This window comes from Camelina sativa, chromosome 6 (assembly GCF_000633955.1).
Source record: "Camelina sativa cultivar DH55 chromosome 6, Cs, whole genome shotgun sequence".
NCBI classification, from domain to species: Eukaryota; Viridiplantae; Streptophyta; class Magnoliopsida; order Brassicales; family Brassicaceae; genus Camelina; species Camelina sativa.
In genome coordinates this window covers 18,451,607-18,476,334 of record NC_025690.1, presented here as the reverse complement: position 1 = coordinate 18,476,334, position 24,728 = coordinate 18,451,607, and the positions used below count along the sequence as shown (strand labels likewise).

At 35.7% G+C, this 24,728-nt stretch overlaps 3 protein-coding genes and 1 long non-coding RNA gene across 6 annotated transcripts; all 4 read left to right on the top strand.

The window, feature by feature from the left end:
* Positions 1,923–8,847, top strand: LOC109124793 (serine/threonine-protein kinase EDR1-like). Of its 2 annotated transcripts, none has more exons than XM_010518211.2 (18): positions 1,923–2,256; positions 3,104–3,133; positions 3,241–3,507; positions 3,619–3,822; positions 4,262–4,435; positions 4,617–4,876; positions 5,028–5,147; positions 5,274–5,363; positions 5,494–5,589; positions 5,841–5,933; positions 6,411–6,531; positions 6,889–7,165; positions 7,342–7,465; positions 7,570–7,589; positions 7,670–7,826; positions 8,046–8,334; positions 8,411–8,483; positions 8,571–8,847. In XM_010518211.2, the coding sequence occupies exons 3-18, from the start codon at positions 3,259–3,261 to the stop codon at positions 8,651–8,653; spliced, it is 2,430 nt and encodes an 809-aa protein (XP_010516513.1). In that variant the 5' UTR covers positions 1,923–2,256; positions 3,104–3,133; positions 3,241–3,258; the 3' UTR covers positions 8,654–8,847. The 2 variants fall into 2 exon arrangements, with proteins under 2 accessions (XP_010516513.1, XP_019102439.1); XM_019246894.1 differs by lacking the exon at positions 1,923–2,256 and adding an exon at positions 2,598–2,616.
* On the top strand, positions 10,640–11,306 carry LOC109133359 (trihelix transcription factor ASIL2-like). The gene is made up of 2 exons (XM_019246394.1): positions 10,640–11,190; positions 11,295–11,306. The coding sequence occupies exons 1-2, from the start codon at positions 10,678–10,680 to the stop codon at positions 11,304–11,306; spliced, it is 525 nt and encodes a 174-aa protein (XP_019101939.1). The 5' UTR covers positions 10,640–10,677.
* On the top strand, positions 11,304–13,661 carry LOC104792147 (trihelix transcription factor ASIL2-like). The gene is made up of 3 exons (XM_010518209.2): positions 11,304–12,406; positions 13,342–13,384; positions 13,503–13,661. The coding sequence occupies exons 1-2, from the start codon at positions 11,479–11,481 to the stop codon at positions 13,380–13,382; spliced, it is 969 nt and encodes a 322-aa protein (XP_010516511.1). The 5' UTR covers positions 11,304–11,478; the 3' UTR covers positions 13,383–13,384; positions 13,503–13,661.
* Positions 16,213–17,190, top strand: LOC104792146. Of its 2 annotated transcripts, XR_002038504.1 has the most exons (3): positions 16,213–16,419; positions 16,701–16,741; positions 16,967–17,190. It is a non-coding gene; the product is annotated as an uncharacterized LOC104792146 (long non-coding RNA). The 2 variants fall into 2 exon arrangements; XR_769023.2 differs by having other exon boundaries at positions 16,701–17,190.

Below are 24,728 nucleotides of genomic sequence, written 5' to 3'. Positions count from 1 at the left end.
ATTTTTCATAATTAAAATCATGTTAGAGGTTTAACGAATCAAAATCATGTTAGAGGTTTAACGAATCAAAATCATGTTAGAGGTTTAACGAATCGATTTTTTAAATAGAGTCAAGGTGTCGGTGGCAAAATGACATGGGCACCAGCACTTGCGTTTCTCATTTTCTTTCGGCTTATAAATTGGGTTGATGAAATAATTTCCTCATTAATTGCCAAAAAGATTATTACCGGAGATAAAAAGATTTTAGATGGTGTGTTTTTCTTTGGTTCTTCTCGACACATTTATATTATTTTTATCATTAAAACCCATTATATTTATTTGTTGTTTTAGAAATGGTGAGGCGTTAGTCGGACTGTCGGGATGGGCCTAGCGCCTAACAAGAAAATCAGAGTTTAAACAGAATTAATCGGAAACTAGTTTTAGGGTTTTTTATTTAAAAAAAAAATATAATATTAAATATATGTATAATTCTGTTTATGTTAAAAAAATATATCAAATAAAATATAAAACTATAGTGCTTTAAAATTATGGTAAATACATAAAATGTAATTTTAAAAGAAAATGTTATGATTTTTATTAAAAATTTGTACATTAGTTATTGTAAAACATCATAAACTCTTAATTTAAATGTCTAAATAACAAAAATATATATTTGATTTATATTTGGCTCCAAAAATAATCGGTATATATAAAATTAAGCGGAAATTAATTGGATTAGATTGGTTATAATCAAAATTAGATAGACATAATTGGATAATTGATGCTAGACGAAAATTATTCATTAATCGAGGCAGATAAGATGGATCTAGCGATTTTATATAACGTAATCGATGCTAGGCGGAGATTTTTATAACATGATATCTATCTATAATTAAACTGAACCATCATAGATACCGATAAAAATATTAAATAGATTCTAAATATTTTAGGTTTGCTAATAGTTGTATTTTGGTGGCAAAACATTTTTTCTTAAAAAGAAATGGTTAATTGGGTCAATGCCTCAATGGGGTTGTATATATCAAAATTTATTTCGTTTTAAATTTTTAATTAGTAAGGTTATCAGAATTATTCGAAGAATATTAACTTTGGCTAAACAAAAAACATTAACGGAGAAGACAGGAAAGAAAAGAGTAAAGAAAAAAAAAAAGAATAGATTCGATGATAATGTTCCACGTGCAAAATTCTTTTTTTCTCCTTCAAATCTAATTGACCTTGACGTGATCCACTTCTATTTAAATTTTCTCTAAATTTGCCATAATTGCACAACAAATAGTCATCATCATCATCAGTACGTCATTAGATTTAAAAGTAACAAACAGGTTGGTTCTGTTACTCACATTTTTTTTGAACCCTCCNCTTTTTTTTTTTTTTTTTTTTTTTGTTTTTCAATATCGTAGGATCATTTTTAACTACATATGATCAGTATAGATCTTCATTTCTTCTTTGTTTTGCAAAAGTACCTTTTTTTTTTTTGTAACAAAAGAATCATGATAATAGGGAAAGTATGAGAATAATTTTAAAAATACCGAACTAGATCATAGTACATTCTTGATTAGTACTTTTGAGTAGATTTTTTAATTAAGGTCCACTACATTCAATGAATAAAGATCATCTCACTTTTAATTAGTATATGTGTTGTCAAAAAATTAATGTATGTGCTAATTTTTCTCCTTTTTATAAAATTTATGTATTAACCAAAAAAAAAAGAGAGTAAAAAAGATGCATAAAAGAAGATTACGGATCACCACCGCCAATCAAAAAAAAAAGAGAAGCGACGGTGGTGATTCACGAGAGCTGCCAGCTGTCTATCGGAGAGAGGTGCATCTACTTTATGACACGTGACTCATCAACTTCGCACGTGACTTGGCCATCGTCACTTGTTGTTGGGGGTCAGTCGTCGTCTCTCTTCTTCTTCTTCTTCTTCCTCTCCTCTCCTAAATATCCCATCACTCTCTCTCTCTCTTCTCTCTTTTGGTCCCTCAAAATCAAAATCTAAAAACACTGTATAATAATATCCCAATTGTAATAGTTCTTATAAATTCAAAAAAAAAAAGCACACACATACATATATGCTCTCTCTCTCTCTCTCTGATTGTTTTGTGTGTATGTATGTGTGTGTGAAACTCATAGCTCTTTGTTGCTTTTGATCGGGATTCTTCACAGTGAGATCGAGTTCGTTGTTTTATGCAGTTTGATTTCGTTTATTTATTCGAATCGGGAGTTCGATCGGAATTTGAATGCGTGGATCTGATTACGGTGATTTTTACAAAAACCCTTTTCTACTTTATTTTTTTTTAAATGCTCATCTTTGGAATTGTGCTTTCGTTTGGTTGTTATGTTTGTGACACTTCGTGCTATGTATTGGATCGGTCTTAGGTGGGATTTTCTAGATAGTCGTATCGGTTTTTAAAAGTTTGGTGGGCTACTTTTGCGTTTAGGATTGCTTTAGCGTTGAAACTGAGTTTCTGGGTAGATCGCACTTTATGAACTGCTCTATATACGGGAGTAAATTTATGCAGAATTGTGGATATTTTAGTACCTGGGGATTTTGATGGTTTGCTCTATTCAATTACTCAGATTCTGTCGTTGACTTGAGAGTGCTATTGGATTATGAGAGTGAGATTCTCTTCTTCTTAATTGAAATGCTGATGGTTTCCTTATCTTTAACTCTTTAGTTTCCGCTTCTTGTTTTGTGTTTTTGGCTCATAAGGAATCATTATTGTGCATCCACTGAGACATTTAGGATTTTGATCATTTAGATTTTTTTTTGTTCCCCCTAGACTTTGAAGAGATCAGAATAGCTTCAATCATTTGAGACAGATGCTGGTCTTTTGGATGCAAAAGCATCAAAATTCTAGTAGTTTGACTAATCCACAATCGTTGAAGTGGTGTGATTTTGAATTTTCCTCTAGTTGGCAATTGTACCAGTTAGGTTGTGTGATGTGAGAAAACAAGTGCAACTAGTTTCTTCTTTCTGTAATCTTTGTATTTATGCATTTGAAATTGTTAACTGAATTCATTGAAATCTCCGCCTTCTTTATTTCCAATTTTTTCGATACCATCATAGTTTTTATTTACCATTGCTTCGTTTCTGTGAACGCAGATCGAATGACCTCCAGAATAAGGGCTACGGGTAAATGAAGTTTGCTTCTCATTTCTCAGTATTTTGGTCTCTAGGATTTCCTTCTTTTATCTATTATATTCCTTTTATGGGATAAGTAGGGGTTGATATAATTATAGGCATCAAGGAAACTGGCAATGGGAGAGACGGGAGATGATGCTGGTCCATCCGAGCAAGGACCTTCTAATCAAACCTGGTGGCCTTCAGAATTTGTGGAGAGATTTGGTTCTGTTTATCTGGAATCGCAAGAAGAGACCTCTAGTACTAAAGAATCACCCAGAAATCTTGGGCAAGATGGGCTGCCATCTTGTACTGCGTCGAATATCCTCTGGAGTACTGGTTCGCTTTCTGAGCCGATCCCAAATGGCTTCTACTCTGTGATCCCAGTAAGCTACTTTTTCAGTGAGATTTATTCGAACTCGATTAACTTGTGTTACCTAAGTCTATTTTTTTTTTTTTGCTTCCTTTGACAATGTTTATATTTAATTTTTCTACAGGATAATAGATTGAAGCAGCTATTTAATAGCATTCCTACATTGGAAGATCTTCATGCTCTGGGTGACGAAGGTCTAAAGGCAGATGTGATTCTTGTTGATTTTCAGAAAGATAAAAAGCTTTTCAGGCAAAAGCAGCTGATTACCAAACTTGTCAGTGGATTGAACTCAAAGCCAGCTACCATTATCAAGAAAATTGCTGGACTGGTAAGTATTTGAGAGACTTTGTATAAATGCTCAGTGTATCTCTGCGTCACATATTTTGTTTCCTGTATCAAATCACTAAATAACCATATTGTTTCCATTTTAAAGTTGCATGCAAAGATAGTCATAAATGGATAAACTTGAGGTAGGAAGAGTTGTGACTAGATGTCTGTCTAATGAAAAGTGGTTTTGAGAGTGTCCGTTACAGTACTAAGATAGAGGCCACATGATCTTAACGTCTTCTTTGTTTTCTAAATTGTGAAATTATCAATATATTTCTGTTGTGTTTCAAGATAAACATCCGTAGACTACATAGTTTCTTTCCCTTAATCTTGCTCTAATTGTGCTTACTTGGGGAAAAAACGTTTGCTTGCGGTACATTTCATAATTCTTGCTGACTCCTCTCAGTTATCTGAAATCCTTTGTTGAAATTGTCTGGCAGGTAGCAGATGTTTATAAGCAATCAACTCTGCAAAGTCCGGCAAAAACGACGCAATCATTTGAAAACTGTGGTATTCAACTGTTAGGACAGATCAAGCATGGTTCTTGTCGTCCTCGAGCAATCTTGTTTAAAGTTTTAGCTGATACCGTTGGTCTTCAAAGTAGGCTTGTAGTGGTAAGTGCTAAGTACTATAAACCAATGTGAACCCTGGTCTTGAGAATCACTCCATATTTGCATATGATGATTAGTTTTGATAAATGTTATTCTCGAGAAAAAATATTCATCATGACTTAAAGTCCAAATATTTTGACCACCTTTAAACATGCTATGCATTTTGGTTGATTTGTTTGATCAGGGTTTGCCAAGTGATGGAGCTGCTGAGAGTGTGGATTCATATAGTCATATTTCTGTCACGGTTCTGCTGAATTCCGTGGAAATGCTGGTTGATCTAATGCGATTTCCTGGTCAGCTTATCCCTCTATCAACCAAGGCAATTTTTATGAGTCATATGTCAGCGGCAGGGGAAAGTGACTCTGCAGAGAATGATTCTTGCGATTCACCTTTGGAGCCAAACAGTCCCATGTTTGGTTATCCAGAGAGAATTGACCATGAAAAGTAAGTAGATATTGAAGTTCGAAATTATAAAAATCTTACTGCATGAACATCCGTTAACTATATAAGTATAGTGTGCACCATATTTTACTGCACCTTTGTTCAATACTCAGTGTTTTTGTCTGCAGAGTTTCTAATTGTAGTTGTTGTACAGTGCAGAAAAAGATGAAAACCTTTCGTTGCACAGGAAACTGGATGGGTCTCCAAATGTGTCTGGTCCACCGTCAAGGAATATGCTGTTACGATCTGCCTCTACGCTAGAGAGGAAATTAAGGTGATAAGCCTAGTTGTTATTATTATGTTTCTGTGCTAGCCAACCCCAGGTTTGAAGATGGCTTCTGTTAAATCGAGGAATGGAATAGATGACCTTATGTCATTCATATTATATTTTATTCTCCAGTTTCTCACAGAGCGAGTCAAACATGGCTAACGAGTTTTGGCGGCAGAGCCGGAGAAAGGTCATTGCTGATCAGCGGACTGCTAATTCCAGGTTACCCTCATCCCTGTTGAATTGTATATATGTATATGCATTTTGAAACCAAGTAAGTCGATGTTTGATTTTCCCACATTCAGTCTTCTAATTTCTTAGATCTTTTTATTTATTTATATCGCGGCTACAGTCCCGAACATCTTTCCTTCCGAGCCCGTACGAGGTCCATGCTAAGTGGCGACAAGAACTTGGCACGAGATTTCACCAGTGATGTTGCCACATCAAGGTTAGTTAATTTGTCCTTCGCAACTTATATATGCTGGAGAGGTTTTTCGCAAATTTGATATTTGCTTCCTTTTTTTTGTTTAAATATGCAATTTATTGCTGCAAGAGGGTATGGTGTTTGTTGGTGTCTGGTTTAGTGCTTACCGAGCTCTTTCGTCTAGTTTTTGCTTTAATAAAATGGTGTCAGAAAACTTAGATCTGGTGCCTTAAGTTCGTTAAAAAAATCCTTATGTATTCAGTTTTCATGTGCAGCTGTAAATCTGTTGGAGGAGCGAAAGTGGAAACTAAGAGAATAAGGAGGAGAAGTATTAGTATAACTCCTGAGATTGGCGATGATATTGTCAGGTGGGTGTCTTTATCTCTCATTGAACTTCATGTGCATGGTAAAGCTACTATGATGTTTTTTTTAACTATCTGCATCCTGGTTACAAATATAGTTCCCCTCGTTAACAAGCTTGTCTGGTTTCAATATACCGTTATTTTTCATTGATAGGTTGCAGTTTTTCAGTTTCACCTTGTCTTTTCTCAGTTGTGATTTCATATATGTAATGATTCTGACAAAATTAGTGGCACAGTCTCTTATGGAAAATATCAAAGTAATGCAAAGAGAGAGCATTCTTTTTCTTAGTTGGGATCACATATCACAGCACGAGCACAGGATTATAACATTCCATAAATGGAACTAAATTTTTTAGCAATTGCAATGATTGTTACCTCTCATTAATATTTATAGGCCATTAACTATTTGGAACACGGAGCTCCAGTGTTGTGTTTATATTATTGATAACTTTATTTTGAAAGTTAGCTGTGAATCTTTTTCAGGGCAGTACGAGCGATGAATGAAGCTTTGAAGCAGAATCGCCTCTCAAAAGAGCAAGGGGATGATGGTTCTTCTCCTAGCTCTCCAAATGACAGAACCGATGGTTCCCATCTCCAGAAAAATGTACGTTAAGCTTATTAATATATATACATCATTGGAATATTTTGAGAAATTTGTTTATGCTGTTGCAGCCCAAGTTTTTTTTGTTTTCAGTAGTTTCGCTTCTATGTTTACAAGCTGCAACAGCAATTTATGTCTCTTTTCTCATCGACTAAGTTGAAATAGGACAATATGAAAGAGAAATCCTAGGGAAATTCTGTGTTGTGATCCGTAGGAAATCAAATTTTGCCTTTCAACAACAAGGACTAATGAACTTCAAGTGGATTGCAACATACTTAAATTATGATTCTTGGAAACGATCACTCAGTTTAGATAACGACTTGCGAAATTTGTGGCTTAACTAGACTTTTCTGCTTCTAGGCCTCTGGTTTTCATCTTGATGCCCATGACCAAGTTTCTGGTGGAAGGTCGACACTTTCAAGGGAACCACTAGATCCGCAGAAGGCAATCTCACTACCATCTTCTCCCCAGAACTACCGAAGCCAATATGAACAAAGTGGATCGTCAAATCGTAATATAAGCCACATCTGGGATAAAGTATTGGGATCTCCCATGTTCCAGAATAAACCATTATTACCATATGCAGAATGGAACATAGACTTCTCTGAGTTGACTGTTGGGACACGTGTTGGAATTGGTAAGGATCTTTAGCTCAATGGTTATGTATTGGGTTTATGCGTTCTTGTCGAATAACAGGCCATAAATATTCTGAAAAGAAATTGAATCGCCGATCAATTCTTTAATTTTTTGTCATCAAAAGTTTTTATTTAATAGTAGCATTTGAACTAAAACTTCTTTGTTAAATTTGTCCAGGATTTTTTGGAGAAGTCTTCCGTGGGATCTGGAACGGAACAGATGTCGCGATCAAAGTGTTCCTTGAGCAAGACCTTACTGCTGAGAACATGGAGGATTTCTGCAATGAGATATCAATTCTTAGGTATGTCAATAGGCTTTCTCTGTTTTATTCAAATTTAGCAATCATCTTGACTTGTCTTCTGACTTTCTTTCCTGTATTCTCTTTCTGCATCCAATGACTACCAGCCGACTTAGACATCCCAATGGTACTCATCTATCTCTATGAATTTCCAATGTAAGATTTTAGTATATGGTTTCATTAACCAGGATCTTCGTCCTTGTGTAGTTATACTGTTCCTTGGAGCATGCACAAAGCCTCCACGATTGTCACTGATCACTGAGTACATGGAAATGGGATCTTTGTATTATTTGCTCCACTCGAGTGGACAAAAAAAGAGGTTAAGCTGGCGGAGGAAGCTAAAGATGCTGCGTGACATTTGCAGGTAATTTCATCTTCCATGCAAAACCGTGTATTCTTCTTTCCAACATAATATGTGGTACTTTTTTGTTGATAATTAAAAACATAATATGAGGTAAATATTGGTTTGACGAGAAGGCAATAACACACTTCCAAATAGGACCTGGAATTGTGTCTCGATGAGAAAGTTTTGTAATCATTTGTTGTATCAATAAACAACGTTTAACTTGTAAAATGTTGCTAGGGGCTTGATGTGCATACACCGGATGGGGATAGTACACCGAGATATAAAGAGTGCAAACTGTCTTTTGAGCAACAAATGGACTGTCAAGATCTGTGATTTTGGGCTCTCGAGAATAATGACAGGCACAACAATGAGAGACACAGTCTCTGCAGGAACTCCGGAGTGGATGGCTCCTGAACTTATCCGCAATGAGCCCTTCTCAGAAAAATGCGATATCTTCAGCTTAGGTGTAATAATGTGGGAACTCTGCACTTTATCTAGACCTTGGGAAGGAGTACCGCCTGAACGGGTAACACAACTGAACAAAAAGAGGACTCCGTAACGACACATATATAGATATTAACAAGTTTCTACATATTTATCAGGTTGTTTATGCTATTGCTTACGAGGGAGCTCGGCTTGAGATTCCGGAAGGACCACTGGGAAAGCTTATTGCAGGTCTTGTGACTCCTCATTGTTCCTGAATCTTGGTTTGGGTTTATGGAATATTGTTTTCTGATGATGTGTTTGTCTCTTGTTTTGTAGATTGTTGGACAGAACCGGAACAAAGACCGAGTTGCAATGAGATACTCTCTCGTTTGTTGGATTGCGAGTATTCGCTTTGCTAACTTCTCTCAATCTTCTTCCTTCTGTGAATATAAACTTTGCAGTAAGAGAGCTTTTTTTATATATATTTCTTGGTTTTGTTTGTTTTGAATATTGTTGGCTTTTCTTCTCTGAGTTTGTACAAAAAACTTTGGCGCTTCACATCCACAAAAGCTTTGTGGAATCTTTTCCGTTTGATTATTGCAAATTCGTAAAATCAAAACNTTTAAAAAAAAAAAAAAAAAAAAAAAAAAAAAAACAGACTTCTGAATTTTACAAGAAGTGAGAGAAGCTCATTCTTACAAAAAATAATTGTGATGTTACTGTTTAGAATTGAGGCTTATTAAGAAGAATGTATACCCATAAGGTTTGGCCACTGCTTTGCATTTGCTATTTATAGAGGTTATATAGACAAGAAAACCATGTTTCAAAATATATATATAAATTGTTGTTTATACAACCAAAAATTTTTTTACCGACTGATATCGTATGATACTGTAGTATCATACTACTAAACTAAATATTCTGATTACTGTATTTCGTGATACCATCCAGTTTATTACTCATTTAGGTCTTGATTGGTAACGGCTGTTACTTTTGGCTGTAAAGACTTTGACTTTAAAATTTTAGCTACAGAAAATTTGGTTGTAGATGTTTTGACTGTAGAAACTTTAACTGCTAAAATCTGATTGTTTACTAACAACTTTTAAATCTGTAGATGTTATTTTTATTATTATTATTATAAATATTAATAATAAATATATATTATGTCAAAAATCAATTCATATAGCACTATAATGACAAAATAAATTTTATTAATGATAAATTAAAATTTTGAAAAATATAAGTCAATCAAATATGTGATTTTGTATAAAAATTAATTAAAAACAAACAACTATAAGAATAAGAAATAAATAATTGAAGTTGTAGACATCCATTTTTTTTTTGTCAAGCTGACATCCATTTATTCTTGATTGATTATTCTAGCAAATATCAATAGCGTTTTTTATTTGTTTTGAATGTTTTTTTCTAATTGAGTAGTTATATGAGCAGTCAAAAATCTATTAACCACTAATCAATGCATTGTTTGAATGTTATTCTATTATTAATCATGAATTTCATGAATTCTTTTATAATATTATTAGTGATGAAGATGAAAAAATAAAATTTATTATTGAAATGAATCTTAAAAGAAAGAGAAAAAATGAGAATAATTAATTTATAAAAATAAAATATGTAAAATATTTATATATACTTTTGGAAATCTTTTAAATATAAAAGGGAGAAAAAAATACTTTAAAAATTGTTTAGTTTTAAAGTATGAATTTGACGCTTTAAGAAAATGGGAAAATAAAGAAGAGAGAGAAAAAAAATACTTTTAAAACTTTTAGAAAATTAAAAGCCAAAAAGTGTGATTGGCAAAAAATTGACTGTAAAGACTTTAAACATATTTAAAGTTTTAAAAGTGTGTTACCAATCCGGTTTTTAGTAATGTATCAATAACTTATAAAAAAATTTATCAGTCTACTCGAATTCTACTTTACAATACTAGCGTCCCATTGTAGGGAAACTACAATAAAATAGATCAAACATCTAACTTGTGTTAATTTCACCTTGGTTTTCCTTACTGTTTCAGAAAATTTCACCATGCTATAATTTATTCAGTTGCATACTATTTAGGGTCGATATCAATTCATTTCTTACGTTACAACTTACAAACCCCATATATTCTAATTAATTTAGATAAAAATGGAAAATCTCAGCCAAAACAATACATATTATAGAGATATTACCAACGAATCTTATATTGCGAAAATTTTCATGTCAAAAAAAAAATCAACGCAAAATTGACTAACCTAATAAATCATCAAATAAACGTGTTGAAGAAATACATTTATAAGTATAAAACATTATGAAATTTTATTAGAATTACCACACATACCTCCTATTACTCGACTATGAAATTTCACATGTTTTTTCCAGGAAATATTAAAATGAAATANCTCACCGTTCGTCTTCTCCGATCTAGCTCACCGTCGTCCACCGTATGATGGACTCCGTTCACGATTCCTTTTCGCCGGGATCTTCTCGTCCTTCGCCGTCGACGCTTTCTCGTGAAGATTGCTGGAGCGAGGAAGCGACCTTCACGCTCATCCAAGCCTGGGGTAATCGCTTCGTCGAGCTTAGCCGTGGTAATCTCCGTCAGAAACACTGGCAAGAGGTCGCTAACGCCGTTAACGACCGCCACTTCAACTCCGGCCGAAACGTTTCCGCCGCCAAATCGCAGCCGTATCGCACCGACGTTCAGTGTAAAAACCGGATCGATACTTTGAAGAAGAAGTACAAAGTCGAGAAGGCTAGGGTTTCGGATTCTAATCCCGGCGGCTCCTACGTCAGCCCTTGGCCTTTCTTCTCCGCTCTCGATGACCTTCTCCGGGAAAGCTTCCCGACGTCTAGTACTCCTGATTCAACTGATAACAACCCCAACCTGAGGCTGTCACTTCCGATGGCGATTATTCCGGTTCCGGTCGCTCCACGATCGGCGATCCCAAGACGTCCGGCGACTNAAAAAAAAAAAAAAAAAAAAGCCTTAGCTCTCGAGTAAAAAAAAACCAAAATTACGATATACAGTATATATAAATTAACTGGAGCTGGCTCGTTTAGTTCACGGATTAATAGATACATACATGCACACAACGCTTAACGCTGGTTAGTTTTGTTTTGTTTTTAAAATACACTTCGTTCCTCCTCAATTCCGTTTCCGTCACCGTCACCGTCCACGTCCACCTTCCGTTTATCTCATCCTCACCGTTCATCTTCTCCGATCTAGCTCACCGTCGTCCACCGTATGATGGACTCCGTTCACGATTCCTTTTCGCCGGGATCTTCTCGTCCTTCGCCGTCGACGCTTTCTCGTGAAGATTGCTGGAGCGAGGAAGCGACCTTCACGCTCATCCAAGCCTGGGGTAATCGCTTCGTCGAGCTTAGCCGTGGTAATCTCCGTCAGAAACACTGGCAAGAGGTCGCTAACGCCGTTAACGACCGCCACTTCAACTCCGGCCGAAACGTTTCCGCCGCCAAATCGCAGCCGTATCGCACCGACGTTCAGTGTAAAAACCGGATCGATACTTTGAAGAAGAAGTACAAAGTCGAGAAGGCTAGGGTTTCGGATTCTAATCCCGGCTCCTACGTCAGCCCTTGGCCTTTCTTCTCCGCTCTCGATGACCTTCTCCGGGAAAGCTTCCCGACGTCTAGTACTCCTGATTCAACTGATAACCACAACCCCAACCTGAGGCTATCACTTCCGATGGCGATTATTCCGGTTCCCGTCGCTCCACGATCGGCGATCCCAAGACGTCCGGCGACTTCTCCGGCGATTATACCTCACGTCGGCGACGATTTACTCGGATTTCGCGGAAATCTTAACGCATTCGCTGCAGCCGCGGCGGCGGCGGCGTGTCCGGCGTCTGAGGATGACTGTTCAAGGTCTAGATCGAGCGGTGGTCGCAGCGGAAGCAACAAGAAGCGGGAGAGGGAAATTGAGAGGAAGCAAGGCTACAAGGAAGTTGCCGAGGCAATTGAGAGGCTTGGACAGATATACGAGAGAGTCGAGGAGAGGAAGAGGAAGGAAATGGTGGAACTCGAGAAGCAGAGGATGAGATTCGCTAAGGAATTGGAATGCCATAGGATGCAGCTCTTCACTGAGATGCAGGTTCGTCTTCACAAGCTCCGGCGTACCTCTGGCTCTAAAGGACCGACTTCTTCTGCCTCCGCCGGTGAGACCTGAAACCTTTCTCTCTCTCTCTCTCTCTCTCTCTCTCACCGTATATCGCAATTATATTTCCTGCTTCATTGTCTTAGCTCTGTATTTGATTTTACATTTAACTATATAGCATAAGAGTGGAAAAGGAGTTTACTTTGCTTGTGATTCTCTGTGCCAATGAAGTATGAAAACAAATTGATTTCGCACATAGATGATGAATCTGAACGGGGGAAAAAGTAATTTAGTAGCAAGTATTGGTATCTATAATGAGTAAGGAGGTCCTGGTTACATCACTCTTTAATTTGTAGCATTGTTAATTGTACCTTGACACTGGAAACATTCTCACAATGACTGACATGAGCAATAGTTGGGAAGCTGTTCCATGAGATTAAAAATTTGAATCTGCTTCTGTTTTTTTTTGGCTGCTATTAGCTTAAGCACGAGTGCTTTTATATATTGGTACGATGATGATTTCCTCTATTGCTTTTCTATTTTTAAGTGTGACGGCCAAGAACTGTTTCCCTTCATATACATTGCTGAGATTTTGGTGATTGAGAAGATTTACATACTAATTGCTTCGAAAGTTAGGAAATAATGGTATCGATGTTTGAAAAGACAATTCATGATATGTTGGAGAATCAGGTTTGATTTAGAGGGACAATGCTTGAGATAATGAATCTCTGAGAACAAACTATATAGTATGAGTATGACACATGATAGATAGGTCAAAGAGACTTACAGCCATTGAGATGTAGTCTCAAATCCTTGCCTGCAACTTGGCTTGGCATAATTCTTTTATTTTTCGTTTGGTTCATAGTTCTGGACTTGTTAGTCTAACACCTGCACCTGTTATTTTTGATGAAATTCTCTTTGGATTACATGTTTGAAACTAATAATCATTAAGAGTATATGTATGAATAGTAAGTGAAAATTTCTTTGTGTATGCAGCTCTTGAGTATGGGATGATGGATTTCCCTAGTTACTTCTAAAGGTAGGCTCTTTTTGTTTATATATTTACTTTCAAACGTGTAAATCCCAGAGTCATGTTTTGAACTATTGGGCTAACTCTTTGATTCAGTTTTCTGCTTGTTTTTTTTTTTTTCCTGCAGCATCGAGTTTGTGATTGATGTAGAAGAAGAGAAAAGTCAGTATCTAAATGGGTCTATAACCCAACTATGTGGTCCAAAAAAAAGAGAAAGGAGTTTTGTCACTTATTTTTTTTTTTGTAAATTTTACCATTTCAGTTTAAGGAGATTACTATTCCAACACTTTTTTTGTTTTTTTTTCTAGTAAAAATGTGATTTTAAAAAGTGGTCCTCAAATGTTATGAGTGTTTCGGGTAGACCCTAGAATTTCGAAGATTTTAGGTACTTTAACAATAACAAACAGTAGATTTCAGTCTTTTTTTTATAGTAAGCATGAACTCCCAAGATCATACAAGTAATTAAACTAAAGTGCGTTTATCGGTAAGCTATGTCTTGTATTGTTGTTAATTGTTACCACTTGCCACCATCAATCCATCATCATTCTAAGGATGTGGTGACCCAAGTGATTGTTTAAATTTCCACGTCACTACAGTTATTTAAAGTCAGCGACTAATTTGATTATTACCATAATTTTCTTTTTGTTTCGAAATTCTGTGTAAGGAGACGTATAATTTGGTAAAGCTTGCTTTAACCTCCTCAACTCAATTGTCTTATATCATTCCGCCATCATAGATAATACTCACAAGTGACGAGGATTGGAGTTGGGAGAACTTTACACATAAATACACTAATAACTTCCAACTAGTCCAAAATTTTACTGGAGCTAAAATTAAAATTAAAATTAAAATTAATCATTAATAAATTAGTGAGCCGTATTGTTTTTTTAATTTTTTAAAACCATACAAGTTAAAAGCTTATTGTCGTTTCGGTGCATGCTCTTCGAATCCTGGCGGGTAACTATAGTATATATCTACTGTGACCCATGTTTAAAATTAAAGTGAACAATATATATTTCAGTTTGTTTGATAAAACCTTAATTTTCAGTGGATAATGAATGATAACGTGAGCCAAACAAATTCAAAGATCTTTTTTTTCTATAAGACTATAACAAAATTGTGTTTGTTTGCTGTGTAAACATGACTTAAGTTTGAATAAGATTACTTTTTATTTTGCTTACGTCAAAAGCTGGAACCGTGTTTTCTCAAGTTTCTGAGAACACTTTTGCATTTATTTTTGAGGTATATATAATTTCGAAATTTATTTATTTCAAACGTAAGGCAACATTATTGCATAATTATAAAGTATTAATTGGTAAAATAATTAGAAGTATTATTTATTATTAAATAGTTAGTTATCATCCTTCGAACAGCAGCTACACTCTTTCGCCCCGCCGCAGACTAGCCTGATGATTCCCCCGTACATCGCTTCATTTAATAGTTTGGAATATACCATCTCCTTATCTTTCTCGATGACTCTAAGCACCAGGTCCGATACCATCTCCCTCTGGTCGGGCCGAAGACGGCCAAAACACTTGTATGAGGTGAGTAAGGCTTCGATCGAATCTACAAACAACATCACACGTAAACTTATTGGGTATGGCTACGTACATAAACACCAAATGTTAATGTGATAGAAAATGGAAAAGGAAAAAAGAAAGAAAAAAAAAAACACCAAATGATAACTGATGACAACATGAGAATATAGAGAGATGGATACCAAATTAAGGTTATTCATAAGATTTTTAACATATGTCAAAACGAAAATGATCGATGGGGTACCATATAAGTGACCATTGTGTAGATCGTCAATGGCTTTTTTGGTGAGTTCGTCAGTAGACATGTGCGTCTTATCTTGCACGTTAGTTCCTCTTGCTAGTAAGATGATTTCCAGCACCGGGTAAACCAAGCTCATAGACGACTGCTTTACATCAACGGCTAAGAGACCGTCGATGGCCTCAAAGGTCAATCTTTTGGCTTCTTCTACCTGCTTCCAAAGAGACGTAGCTTTCGTCATTGCAAACACGACACTAGTAAAAACAGATCATATAGTTACGGAATATTGCTACGAAATAAGTAATAGCTAAAAATAGCCACAAAAAGTTACAGAAAAAGACAAAATATTAGATAAATAATTTTGTGGCAAATTTGTAGTAAACTTACTACAGATTTCGGGACATAATTATTTGTAGCTATGGCGTAGTTACGAAAATGTCAAGTTGCGACGAATTATTCGTAGCAAAAAATATATACAAGCACTTGTAGCAATTTAACGACAGAGAATAATAGTGTAGATAACTGTAGCGGACATATTGTGTCAATGTGTTGTGGGTAATTGTGGGTGTGAGGTATATTAGTGTTTGCAACATAGAGTAGTGGAGACGATGACATAAGAAGAAAGCAAAATTATATAGACATTAAGAACAAAGGAAAGTAGTGGAGACGATGACATAAGAACAAAACAACATAGACGTTATTAAAGCTATCAACTGAAGATCTACTAGGAGTACAAAACACAGAATGTCCTAATAATATATCCGACAATATGCATATCAACTGAAGAACAAAAAAGGCATTAGTATATTGATATTTATACTAACAGAAAACAATCCAGCAGCCATTACACCATGCATAAAAATTGACTCTAGTTTATCAATTTATCACGAATTAAAAATTAATCTAGTAATTAGAAAAAATAATATAAGGAAAACTATTAAAATACAAATAAACAGACTTGTTTCTGATTGGCTAGTTCTTTAAGGTGAGGATCACACCTCATTTGATATCCACCGTTGATAAAAGTAAAAATCAACGGACACGTTTACTTCTTTTTTACCTCGAGATTTACACACGTCTCTACGAGATCTTTGGCTTCCTTCCCTCTCTCATAGCCATGGCTGCTTTCACTTGTACTTCTCGCCCTCCAGTTTCTCTCCGTTCGAATGGGATCTTTACCATCGGCTTCACACTCTTTGCTCGGCGGATGTTCACCTTGTATCCGTCTTTCTCACTCTCCGGCTTCGTTGACCTCGATTCATCCTAGGGTATGTCTTCTCCTCGTTTTTTGTTGTCTTCTTCATTCGTTCTAGCTTCTGCTCAATTTAGATCTTTCGGTTGGTTGGATTTAAAATATGACTCATTTAACTTTGTCGAATTTTCGTATTGGGTTTTTAACCTAATTAATGTTGATTTGAGATTCGAAGCATATGTAAGATTTTTTCCTGTATTTAATTCTTGACATCAGAGTGAAACATGGCAAAAGATGATTGCTTATGAGTTTAGGAGCTTCACTAAAATTGATTGATGTTTGTCTCTTTTGTTGCAGTGGCTATCTGTTCAAAGCTTTTTTGCTTATCGGTGATTCTGGTCTGGGTTTATCATCTTTCGTACTCTCTCTCTCTCTTTAACATTGAACACAGACACACACAAAAATAACAAATTATGGGTCCTTGGAGTTCGATATTAGTTGTTCAAAGTCGTTATGCTTAGTTCTAACTTTACTATATGTATCATTGTTGTGTCTTTGTGTGTGTTAATATCCTGATATCTCCACTTTTAATTGATTTATGTTTTATTTTATCATTCACGCAGAAATTGCTAAAAATTAAGACCCGTGTTCTTAAGGATATTAAAGAAGATGTTTCGAGGAAGAAGTTTCAATGGAAGAAGAAGAAGAAGCTGTAGATGTTTTTTTTGTAACCAAAAAGCCTAATGGGCTCTATGAAACCACAAAACAATTCAAGACAATAAGTCCAATTGGATGTGTAATTTTTTATGTATATAATTATTTTTGTTAACTTTTACTTTTTTTTTTTTTTGTAAATTACCAGTTTTAATATTAATAAATATCTCATTTATCTCATAATATTTGCAAATAACTGAATTAATATTAATAAATATCTCATTTATCTCACAATTATAGCGTAGTAATTCGTAACCATTTTATAACTAGTTAAGCTAACTGTCACAAATGAATGACGGGCATTTTGTGGGTTCTTGAAGCTAATTGTTACATATAATTCAGACACCTTTCGTAACAAATACCTACAGTAAACTGTGACATCTCGTAGCAATTTGCTACTATTTCATTGGTATCTAAATTATAGCAGTTTGCGACAATTATCTACGACGGAAAATTTTGCTACGACCAAATAATTACTAACTATTTTTGTCACAAATCAGTAACAAAATTAATTTGGCTACAAAAAAAACATTATAGCTACAAATATTTCGGTAACTATATGATCTGTTTTTACTAGTACGACATCTGAACACAAATCATAAGAAGGTACATAAATAGGTAACCCAACAATACTAATCAAGAGTTATGAACAACATAAATGACTAAATCAATACCATGGTATCTCTTCTTCTGCAAAAGTTCCCGAGCATATTTCATAAGTCCTGAGATGCAGATCTCGTTATTCATTCTGATTTCTGAAGATTCTTTCTTTTTTCTTTTGTATGTGACTTGTTGTAACTCTACGTAATATCATATCTTTAATTTCTCACTTCTTCTACGTAAGAGGAATAACTTCTTCTTCTACGTAATATCATATTATAAGTTATTCCTCTTTTGGGTAATTTTGTACTTAAATTTTTCTCATGGTCGGTGATGGAATAAATGGACTGATCATGAGTTACTATTATTGGAACGTATTATTTGTTGTAATTTCTTAGGAACGCGATTTTTTTTGTTACAATGCTATTGCATGCCAGGCATAAATCCATTTTGGCTATTTTTACGATTTTGGGCACATTTTGAAAGAATGGTCGTTCACTAACAATCATTCTAGCTACCGTCATATAATTGGTAATACTTTCTTGGGAGCAATTAATATATGGAAACTTTTATCAAAAATTAGTAAAAGTAATGTACGAAAACGTGTAGAGTAATTTTTATTTCCCTTTCTTTTTTTTGGTATCCTTCACAAGTAAGTTCACTGTAGTCTCAATTTGTAATGAAAATATAGTTAATTTATTCAACTTATGAGCTGGTAATTGTTAAGATAGTTATGATTAACTATATTTTAGTTATTTTTTTCCTGTTGACAAAAAAAAACTATATTTTCCCTTTCTTTTTATGATTAACTATATTTATTTTATGAGCTGGTAATTGTTATGATCCTATATATGCATTATGCAACTTATGTTGTCATGGATTTTTTGGTTACACAAGACTAGAATGTTCATATTAAAAACATTATACCAATGTATGAATAGAAGAATAAAGAGACTGAAAAACCGTTAAAAAAATAAATTGTACAAGTAAATGTTAGAACTACATCCACCAATTCTTTGTTGGAAAAAAAAAATCCACCAATTATTTACTTGGACTTACTTGTCAATGATATGTGCGTCACAATCGTATCACTTATGTTATTGTTAATATAGTTATGACAACATAAGTTGCATAATGCATATATAGGATCATAACAATTACCAGCTCATAAAATAAATATAGTTTGAAAACGCATTTGTGGCTAAGTCTAATTACATGCATGATCGACTCTGAGTATGTACGAGCATAAAGTAAATAATACACAAGCTTTGTTAATGGGGTTCAGATAATCTACATTCTCGGAACCTAGTCCAAAATTCATTCAGTAGAAAAGGATGCAACCTACAATTGCTATATGACACCAACCACTCTTTCCTAGAATCACAATAAAAGAAGACTACCACTAATTGTCTTTTCCGACTACTATAGATCTTCAACAAAACCATCAAAAGATCTCTTTATCTTGTTGATGTGGCGACAATATGCATCTTGTGTGCATCTTGTTTAAACTTATGTTGTCATCTCTCGAAACATCAATGATATTGGCCCCATCTGGACTACCTCAGCATTGCATAGCACTTGAATTAAACCCGCTGCTAATCATGCATTTAATACACTCATCTTCTAAGCATAAACATTGGAGTTCCGTTTATTGATTGATTTTTCTCACACCCAATCTTTGCAGCTCCCCAACTATTCTCTGTTTTAATGATATTTGTGATCTGATTGTAACCTCTCATATCCAAACCAATAACTCTTATCTCCCCCTGATGGGGCATACTCCACTATCAAAAGATATAACAACCAATATAAACTACTGGACTTTTCTGTGCACTGAGTTTTGCTAGTGTTTCTTGTAGCCATCTCACATAGACTGATCCAATGAAACTTCTACATTAACAACCTGAATGAATAAACGTTGAAATTTGCATATCCTTGAAACTTCTCTCAGCTTTGATATCTTCATATATTTCTTCTTTTGCAAATCTCTTTGTGTCTTTTCAGCATTTTTCATAGATTCCAGCATGCTCCCATAACATGTTTCAACATCTATGCTTTTCGCCCTTCATGTTATAAGAAATCATTGTTGCGTAAGACTTCGAATCAGCTGTTCTGAAATATCATCATCCAACTGTGTTCCCGGACTCCAAAACCAGTTCTCTTGTACCAGAATCTAGTTAAACATGTCTAGAGTATCTCTGCCAAATTTCATCCCATTCCGAATTCATTTGGTCGTCTGTTTGATGTTTCCACCGGAACTGATCAAATCTGAAACTTCAGATGAACTGTGCCTCGATCAGGTTTAAGAAGCTCAAATAAAACACAAATCAACCATCAATATCTCAATCCCACCGTTGAAACTCAAGACAACATAACCAAACTATTTCACCAAGTTTCAACATGATTAGATTAGGTTTCATCCACCAAATGCTGCCTTGAATCAGACATCTCGAAAACGTTTTCTCCTTTCTTCCCTAATCTGATAATTATATAGTTTGACATTGATGATGCAGTTCATATCTCCTCTTCCCTTTCTTCTCCCCCATGGATGCAGCTATCTCTTCCTCAGTGGTCTCTATTTATCTCCTTATACAGCCTTCGTCAGAAGGCTTGTTACTATCACAAACACCTTCTTTAAGCAAACCATGATTCATAAAATCATTCTGTCTGGAATAACACAACCTTGGAATTCTTTATTTTCAGTAGAGCACTCCATCAAGCTATTAAACCATGATCTTGGATTTCCTTCGTACACTTATCACCATGACTCCACACCAAACAAGGAATGTCACAAAGTACTAGTTTGTCTCATTAGAAGTCTGAACAAAGTTTTCTTTTAGCCACTCACAACCAGTTACAAGAAAACTTTCGTACTACTTAAAAAACCTTCTCATTCTGATATGAGTATTAGGTTTTGATATGTTATTAGAATTATGGTATTATTCCTTTTTAATTAGATTTAAGGTTTTATATAATTTACTTTTAATAGGAGAGATAGGTCAGTTTGTAAGGTTCTATATAAGAACCCTCTTATGCTAATGAGAAGGGGAAGCTCCAACAATTAACCTAATTCTCAAAGAGAGAGTTGGGTTAAAGGGGGTTTTAGCTAAGTCGTTTTCATTCTCTTAGCTTCAAAACGGCACCTATTACTAGAAAGAAGGCAAAGGCTGCAGCTCATAACAACTTGGTATCGGAGCTAACCGAAACCATGGGAGAGACGGAGTCAATAGCAGCGCAACTCTCGCAACTCGTGAAGGCAATCAGTGACTTGACAACGAAGGTGAGAAGTATGGATGAGCGACTAGAACCCATGGGAGCTGCGTTGGGATCTCTTCAACAGACTGTTACGGTTCAGCAAGCAGCAATTGCTCAAACTATGGCAACCCAGGAGGAGTTCCGTGAACAAACTCTCTCCTCAATGGAAGCACTTCAAAAAAAACAAGCTAACTTGGCCGACGAGAAGGGAAAAGAACAACTGCAGAGGGCTTCATCTGGAGAAAGATTTGCTGCGGAATCCAATAAGAACCGGTTGGAGGGATTTGGATCTGCTTCAAAAAGAGTGGGGACTCAAGACCGTAACATTGGGCAGGGAAACACAAACTCAAGAGGACCATGGGCTGTATGAACCATGGGAAGGGAACAAGGACATCGGCGAGCAGATGGAGGAGGAGATTGGTCTGTTCGCTCCATCGGAGTGGAGGTTGATGATTTTTATCCAGAAGATGATCTTGTGACAGGAAAAAGGGAGACTAGAGGAGAGGAAGAGAAATATAAGGTCTTGGGGGATAAATCTGGGTCGTCGGGATATACTGTTGCCCCATCTAGGATGGAATTCCCTCCTTATGATGGTACCACTAACGCCAAGGAGTGGCTACAAAGGTGTGAAGATTACTTTGATGACCAACAAATTTTTAATGACGATGCTAAGGTCCGACAAGCCACTTTTGTTCTCACAGGCCATGCATACCATTGGCATCACAATTTGCGCCGTTTAATAACAAATCGGCTTAGTTGGGTTGAGTTTAAAAAAATTTGCAAGAGCATATTCGGAAGAGCAGATGGTGTGAATCCAATAGGGGAATTGTGTAACTTAAGACACACGGGAACAGTGGATGAATATTGTGATCAGTTTGAGGAGTGTTTGGGACGACAAACTCGCTTAACAGGAGATCAACAACTTTGGCAGTTTTGTGTGGGGCTAACCGATAGCTTGCGAAAAGAAGTCAAGTATCTCCGACCTGAAACGATCTTTGAATCTATGGAGTATGCACAGGATAATGAATACAAGATTGAAGGTGATAAACGTACTCGGACATTTGGAGGTCACTTTGCTCCAACAGCTAGATATTCAATTCCGCTAACTAGGTCAGCGTTGACAGCAAATGGTGGGAACCAAAGTGGAAAAGACAGGAAAGCTCAGTTTTCCCAACAAACAGAAGAGAAACCAGCTCCTCAACAACTGTTTTTGAAGAAATTGACCACCACAGAAATGGTAGAGCGACGAACAAAATTTCTCTGCTTCAACTGTGATGAATTTTTCACCCGAGGGCATGTTTGCAAACCAGTTCTTTTTCAAATCACGGTAGTCAATGATGGGGCTAATCAAGATGACGAATCAATTGAAGAGGAGGACATGCCATGAACTGAAGCTTGAGACAAGCTTCAAGTGGAAGAGGGGAGTAATGATATGATTATTAGGTTTTGATATGTTATTAGAATTATGATATTATTCCTTTTTAATTAGATTTAAGGTTTTATATAATTTACTTTTAATAGGAGAGATAGGTCGGTTTGTAAGGTTCTATATAAGAACCGTCTTATGCTAATGAGAAAGGGAAGCTCCAACAATTAACCTAATTCTCAAAGAGAGAGTTGAGTTAAAGGGGGTTCACTCTTCATGAGACCAAAATAATTCTCTTTGACAATGACTTTACTCTTTCTCTCTTAGATGATTCACGCACCAGAATTGGCTTCCCGATTCTTTAACACCATAACTCCACCTTCGCTCTTCTGTTTATCTTACTTGAAACCTTTTATCAATTAACTTTTGACAACTGCATATCAATTTTAACCAGGACCATAAACAATATAAATAAGTCCTTCTCACAACCACTTTATGTCTCAAGATACACAAACACATTAGGATCTGCAACCCCATCATCCCTTTTTTTTTGTCTAAAGTTGTTGAATCACTTGCACGCAACTTAAAACATATATGCTTCAGACCTTTAATCAGCCCCTGACCAAAAGAATCAAATATCGTTTGGTAGATCTTATTCTTTGAGCTTAAAAGGACTCGATCAACTTGTACTAAAACCACTCCATAAAATTATGACATTAAGTGAACACATCCACACTAGACATATGAAGCCACATGAAGAAGCAAATCACGATTTGGTTTTACGATTAGCGAGTTATGATCAAAACCGTAGGACAGCTCCGAAACAAAACAGACCAGCGAGCATCCAACTTTGAGAGCGATTTACCATCGAACCACAAGGAAGCAGAAGGTGATCTTTATATCCTTGGAAAGAACTTGCTTTAAAGTTTCTAAAACATCTTTCAAATCTAGAATACGAGGTCTGAAGCCAAGGAAACTGATCTCAGAAAGTAGCAACCCGAGATAAAAACTGTTTTTGAAACCTGAAATGTTCTTTCTTTTCATCATTATTCGGTTTCTTCACAAATATCAAAGATATCCTTAAGAACCATATCCTATAGGTTCATCTTTGAGATTCATATGTCTTTCTCATGGCATGAACCATTTTTAGCTGCATCAAGAACTAAACTCTCTTTGCTCTGAACAAGAATAAGAACAAATCTGTTAATTTTCTTCTCATGAAGCTTAACTTTCTTTTTCACGACACAGACATCAATAAACTTCCATTTCACTAACTAAATCATTTCAACCATCTCATGAGCCCTCTTGGAATCTTCAAATTCTTGCTTTCATGATAAAACTTTAAAGAATATTCATCTTCTGATCCGTGCTTAAACATAAGCCATCATAATCTCGGTGAAACAGTTTTCCTCTTCAACTGAATTCTTTAGCCAACCTGGACAAAGAGAGCACTCTAAGCTTTCCACTTGAATCACTATTGATTCTTCCTCAAAAATAAACCAACTGAGATCTTCGCAACAAAAAACACAAGTTAATCTTCTTTTCCTTCTATTCTTAGATCTCCCCTGATTTTTGAAAGCTTCTTTTATGTGACCCATCTCATTGTCTCTGCCTTGAAGCTTCTTTCATGATAATAGAACCTACTTTCTTAAGAGTTTGATGCAATTTTGAACGTCATCTCTGCTGAAATCTCCGTCATGATGAAGCCTAATCTGTAAGGAAAAATCTCAACTTTGACAACCGAAATAGTCAATACTTTTGATTTCATAAGCTCTTGTGCGCAACTCCTCCTTTTTGTGAGCAATCAGTCAATCACGATTCACAAACATACTCTCTATATGTGACGTCTTTATCCAATACTCTTTCGAGATCAGAAACCAAACCATGCTTAGTTACTATTGTAGTCTGTAATCCCCAATGAAAATTTGTCAGCTTAACCAAGTTTTGGAACAGACCCATCATACAGCTTCGACGCGACACCGACTAAGCTCATCGCTTCACCATCTCTGGTCAGTTTGACGAGTCTTTGTCAAGCACCATCTCGGTGAAACCCCACACATATCTTTTCTTCCTCCGATCAACTGTGTAGTCATCGATGACTAAAACTGATATTTTGAACTATGACCTCAGTATCTCGTGAATCATCCACCAAGACTACATACGCCTCTTTCATCTGACATAGATACTGACCTTCCTAGTTTCTCCTTAGTTTCAAATTTTTACCCGAGAATACCACTAAGGCTTGGGACGACTTCCCGAATCACTACTCTATGACGTCTTTCTTTCATTACCCTTCTAAAAGATTAGAACTATAGAAGAACTAGCTTTATCTTATTATTATCTACTACGTCGCTTCTGTATAATCCAACTTTCCATTTTTCTTTTCACTATGGGCTTCTTAGAGGCCCAACTATATTATTGGACTCATCCCCTAGCCCAATAGGAGGATT